The 6,000-nt window shown below is 41.5% G+C and overlaps 1 protein-coding gene across 9 annotated transcripts in view; it reads right to left on the minus strand.

The window, feature by feature from the left end:
- Window positions 1–4,401, minus strand: part of ATP6V0A1 (ATPase H+ transporting V0 subunit a1) — a 53,038-nt gene extending 48,637 nt beyond the window's left edge. For 4 of the 9 annotated variants that reach the window (XM_043468330.1, XM_043468321.1, XM_043468299.1 and 1 more), the window contains exons 1-2: window positions 4,277–4,401; window positions 2,182–2,345 (exon numbers count right to left, since the gene is read on the minus strand). In XM_043468330.1, coding sequence (XP_043324265.1) covers window positions 2,182–2,298 — 117 coding nt within the window. In that variant the 5' untranslated portion in view covers window positions 2,299–2,345; window positions 4,277–4,401. Of the gene's footprint in view, window positions 1–2,181; window positions 2,346–3,955; window positions 3,977–4,276 lie in introns of those variants that run through there. The other 5 variants (XM_043468350.1, XM_043468315.1, XM_043468340.1 and 2 more) reach the window with 2 other exon arrangements.
- Window positions 4,402–6,000: the final 1,599 nt, after the last annotated feature.

Below are 6,000 nucleotides of genomic sequence, written 5' to 3' on the forward strand. Positions count from 1 at the left end.
GTTCATCAGAAGGAAAAAATGCTGAACTGTATACTCTTACAATAACTACACAGCAATTTAACCTATACAGGTTGATACTACCTGTATCAATACGGTTAACTCTCACAGTGTTAAATTTAAAAACCACTTGCTGAAGGATATATACAATATGAAACCATGTACATAGTTTTAAAACATACAAAATCATACCATATATTATTATTTAGTAATACATACATACATACACACACACACAGCAAAAGTGGGGGAAAAAACACAAAGCAATGACAAAAGCAAAGATGACTGTAGAGATCACCTTTGTAGGGGAGGAGAGACAAATGAATGGCACGGAAGAAAGATACACAGGCATTTTCAATTATTTGTGGAGTAATTCTCTTAATTAGATAATAAAAACATAGTTACAGGCGTAACTCACTTTACTGTATTTCACACTACTGCGCGTTGCAGATATTGTATTGTTTTACGAATTGAAGGTCTGTGGCATCCTTGCATTGAGGAAGGTTGGTTGATCAGTGCCACTTTTCAATAGCATCTGCTCACTTTCTGTCTCTGTCACATTTTGGTAATTTTCCCAGCATTTCAAACATTTTCATTATTGTATCTGTTATGGTGATCAGTAATCTTTTGAATGCAAAAAAATTACCACTTGTTGAAGGCTCAGATGATGGTTAGCATCTTCTAGCAACAAAGTGTTTTTAAATTAACCTATGTACTTCTTTTTACACATAATGCTACTGCACACTTAACAGACTTTAGTGTAGTCTAGGTATAAACACAACTTTTTCTTTTGGCCACGCCACTCTGCTTGCGGGATCTTAATCTTCCAACCAAGGACTGAACTGGTGCCCTCAGCAGTGAAAGTGAGGAGTCCTAAGCACTAGACCATCAGGGAATTCCCAACATAACTTTTAAATGTACTGGGAAACCAAAACATTTGTATAACTCGATTTATTGAGATACTTTATTGTAGTGGTCTGGAACTAAAATAAATTTTCACTTTATTAATCCCTATTAATTTTTTTTATGATTGATGTACAAGTTAAGAACACTGAATACACACAATGGTGTTAGGTAGGGAGATACCACAGGACGAAATAAAGGATTGCAAATTAAGGATGAGTTAGGTTTGATTTAGCCTTCAAGTCTAAAAAACTGGAAGAATATTGATGCATTAGTTGAGTTAGGTAGAAGAACATCTGAAGAGAGGTAATATAAGAGGGTTCAAAGAGAAAAAGGAATGAGACTTTGTAAATGGATTATATTTGTGCAATTTCAGCTCAGACTGAGAACTTCCAGAAAGCTTGCCGATTCCAGGAAGTCAAAACTGATTAATTCCATCCCTTTCTGACCACTCCTTTTTCATCTATTCATTCATTCCAACAAATATTAATTATCTTATATGTGGGCACTAAGGATATAATAGTGAATGTCTATCTTCCTGGTGCTAAGATCACTGTACAAGAGACATTCTTTCATCAGTCACTCACACGAATGAACAGAAAATCAGGACTCTGATGAATGCTATAAACAAGAGGTACATGGAGCTTTGAGATAGCATAACAGGGGTTCCTCCTTTCAGCATCATAGATTATGCCTTCCTGATCAGATTGTAAGCCTCATAGTACATACTTTTTTTTTTTTTAATACTTAGATTGTCCACTTTCTTTTGCTATCTCCTCCAAAGTGCCTAGCATAATGCTTCAAAACAGTGAGTATTCAGTATACCCTTATACACTATCTATCTGTAACTGGATGCTTCAGATTTTGTAATAAATACATCCTATTGTAAAGAGAGCTATGACACTTTTTATTATTATTTTTTTTGCTATGACACTTTTTAAAAATACCCTACTATGGGTGTTAAGGAGCCCAAAAGTGAAGTTTGAGCCTTGAACTTTTGAAGGCTGAGGATGGAGGCTGTCCTCTATCTGCATTTCAAGCAATTATGTTGAGAATGCTTCAGATTATCCTCCACAGGGTAGGCTAGTAAAAGTGTGGAACGATCAGCACAAATCACTTCCACCTGTGCAAAGACAACTTGCAATGTACACTCTTCCAGTAGTAAGCCAGTACTATGTTATTTTTGCAAATAAAAAGCAAAACATTTGTCATGAGGCAATTGGCCATAACAAGAAAAATAAAGTTCAGTGGTAATTAAGAAGCGGAGCCATAACTACTTACATCACGAAACTGAACCTTTCCAAGTTCACCTAATTCACTGACACAACAATAAGCAGCTTCTGACTGTAGAAAAAGCTGGGCCAGTGTCATCTCCTCACTCCGGAAAAGCTCCCCCATGGTGGCAGAAAGGACCGGTCACCTGAGTACCGGGATTTCTCTGCAACCTAAAGCAAAAAGAGAAAATCACATGGACTTGGAACTACCAAGAGGACGGAAAGCAAACAACACCCCAGGAGGCCTCTTCCATGTTGTATTTCATTTCTCCCACTCCATGCTGACAGATCTTTATCAACTGTTTTGACATCCTTAGCTTAGAAAGACAGAAAGAAGAAATTGCAAAGGCTGTTACTGAATCCTCTTGTGAAGAGGGCCTGATGAGCCGTCACTTCCTTTGCAGTCAACATCAAGATCAGATGACAATAATGTGGGACATCTCAATACATAAGAATGTATTCAGATTAAAAACAGGAACTGGGAATCCAACAGCTCTTTAAATACCCTAGACACAGTATTACAAGGCAGTGACACTCACAGAGATCTTTTTTTGTTTTTGCCTGTGTCAGGAAACAATCAGAAGAGACTTCAATTCCCCTCTCAAAAAGAATGTCTCCGTTGAGATTAGTTTTCTATCCTCTAACTGCCAATTTCTTTTTTTTTCTTCTACTGCCAATTTCTAACAGCCAAAGTCCCAGCACTGCCCTCAACGTAAGGATTTACCTTTTCGAACTCCTCACAAAACACCATTTTCTCCCTAAAGAATCTAAACACATAACTGTTAACTTCTACATACACACAAACAGAAACAGCTTACACATTAAGCCCAACTTCAAGTCAAACATGATGGGAACACATGAAATGATAAAGCAATTTTATCGTCAGAGAATAAGCTTTCAACCTCCCCAGCTTTCTGTTTTTTATCCCTACCTTCAAGATTAACTACATTCTTCCATCTGTTAAAGCTTCTCCTGAACGAGCCAATAAAGATATCCTTCTGAGGCGGTCTTACCGTTACCGGGTAGGAAAGACAATTGGCGCTATCAGTGGTCCTGAAACTGCAATTATTTATTCTCAGTCGGCTATTGTAAGGCACGGACTGTACAGAATCTAAACTCAACAAAATGCACGTTATTTCTGGTATCATGAGGGCATTCCTAATGATAGGCGAAACTGGCATCAAAGGAAGAGCTATTTCTCCGGAAGCCTGGGAGACATTTTGAGAAATCTGAATGACAAAACCTTTGTGCATGACATTCAAGGCAGCAAAACAACACATTCAGATAGAAGCAAGAATTTCTCCAGAGATTATGTAGCTTGACTTTGAGACTGCCTACACCTGACTCATCCAAAACAGCTGTTAACAGTCCCCACTCCACCCCCCAACAGGAACAGATTCCACAACCTCTAAGCACATAAAATTATGCCAGATCAGCATAGTTCAGAGGCTGCGATAATGACAACCTCCAATGAGTTGCCTCCCTGTTTCTGCTCTTTAATGATTACAAGTCTCCCTAGAACATCTCTGTCCCACTGGAGCCAAAACGAAAAATAAAAAGGCCATAGCGATCCGGGGGTGTTGGGAGGGTCACAAAGCAAAATAGGAAGAAACAGTAATCCTGCCCAAGAGAAGTCCAAATAAAGCGCTCCCGAGCCCTCCTGCCTCACAACTGCCATCCAGTCCTCGCCTCCCTTAACGAGGTATTCAAGTTCACCTGCCTCATTTCCTGTCTATCCAGTGAGAAGCAGGCAGGAATTCTCCGGGCCCAGGCACACCTACCTCCTGGAGTGGGGAATAAAGGGGAGAACCCTCAAATGGGAGTTCCTTTAAGAAGACCCCCAATTCTTCTTCCTTCCCATTAACCTTCAGTTTCTCCACCTTCCACGTAAATGGGAGAAGGGATCGGGACCTCCAAAAGAGAGTGAACCTCCCGTTCCTCTGCCCACAAGAGGGGTACCCGAGGAGGGGTGAACCCCCATTTCCTCTCAGAGACTTGAAGCCCCTGCTAATTCCTTTGACAACCGAGGGGGCCGTTAGAAGGGCTTGCTTTGCCCCTCAAAGGCCGCTTCCGGCCGCGCTGTACTCACAGCCCTCGCTCACCTCCAGTCGGGGGCCGCGGCCAAGGCACCCGCCGCAAACCAAGCCCGCAGCCTCCGCAGCGCCTGGCAGCCGCACCTCGACGTGCCTGCGTCCGCAAAGCCCCGCCTCCGCGCCGCCGCCGGCCACCGCCCCCACGATGATCTCATTGCCATTGGCCAATGGGGTGCGGCCTCAGCTGGAGGCCGCATTGCGGAGTCGCGGGGGCGGGGGCGAGAGCCTGCGTGCTGACGCCATCTTGTTCCCGGAGCAGCGGCTGCAGGCCAGGGAAGGCCGGCTGCGGCGCAGGTTCTGGTGGCCTTAAGTCATTGAGCTCTTCAGAATCCGTCTTCCCTAATAAGTTTCCTTGAAGCCAGGCTATCTGCTTTTTTTATTTTCATATCCAAGGAATTAATTCACAACTTTTTCCTCTTCGAGGGAAATAGCATGAAGGGGAGAAATCACTATGAAATAATTTGCGAGCTGGAGAGAAGCTTTAAAGGGCTTCCACCAGTCTCCTCTGTACGCACACACACCTTTCCCCCTTGTTTTACAGAGGAGAAAGTTTGAGTCCCAAAGTGGGGAGACACTTGCTAAAGGTGCTAGATCCTATGGTATAGGCTTGAGCAGGGGGCTCTTTCGTTTAAATATGGAGAAACCTTTCTTTGTAAAGGTAATTGTTTCAGTCCCTCCAGCAACTATCCAAGGTCTGTTTTTCTCCAATTAACAGTGGGAGAAACCTTATTAGGCCATGTGTTGTGAAAGTTAATTTTGAATCTTGTTTGCATACTTGTGCTCCCACTTGACGGCTTAAAAGTTTTCTCTTCCTCAAAATCTGTAAAAGAATAACCTAAGTTTTTAAAACCGCGTTGTGATGCCTACCCATTATTTATAAAAAAAAAAAAAAAACAAAAACACGCCATTATCAACGATTGACGTCGGTTCCCTTTTCTTGTCATACTTGTAAGGAAGAGTGGGGATCCCAAATCGTTTGTCATAACCAAAACTATCAGGAAAAACTCGGAAAACCGGTTATTCATATTTCGTGGGTGGTGGACCATATTAAGATTAAAATTTAATGAGCGGACATATGTCTACCTGGCAAAAACATCATCAGTCTTGCTTTACCAGCCTGAAGGAAATAAGGGCAAAAACGGACGCTTAATTTGCATTTTCCATCTCACAGTGTGAATGAAGATAGGATTTCATTTCGATTTTGCTGAGAAGTAGCACCTTGGAGAGCCCCAGAACCTCATTTTCCTTGGGAGCTTAGTTCTCCCTAGCTCTCACCTTAACCGGAAAGGCAGATAAGGACCCACATTTGAATGCCTGCCAAGTTTTAGAAAACTATTACACAATGACTGTTATTTCCTTCCTTTGAAACTTAAAAAAAAATTTTTTTTTTTAAACCTCAGGGTCAGCTGTTTGCTAACCACAAATTTTCATTCTCTTTTTTTTTTTCTCATTCTCTTACTTTTAAGACAGCCTTTCATCTGGTCTCATCTCAGTTCTCTTGAATTCTTTTTTCTCATGGCTTCCTTGAAAGTATATTCTCTCAGAGCTCCTTTTCCGTTTCATCTCCTGCCATCAGTCTTTCTCCAGTGTTCTGTTTCTTTTCCCCACATGCTCTCTTCCCAAGAAGTCTTGCCTATTTTTTTTTTTTTTTTTTGAGGTCTTGCCTATTGTCAGGCTTAAATGTCTATATGTAGGACTCATACCTATTTTCCCCTCCATTTCCTTCCTCCAAG

This window comes from Cervus canadensis, chromosome 1 (genome assembly GCF_019320065.1).
Source record: "Cervus canadensis isolate Bull #8, Minnesota chromosome 1, ASM1932006v1, whole genome shotgun sequence".
In the NCBI taxonomy this organism is placed as follows: Eukaryota; Metazoa; Chordata; class Mammalia; order Artiodactyla; family Cervidae; genus Cervus; species Cervus canadensis.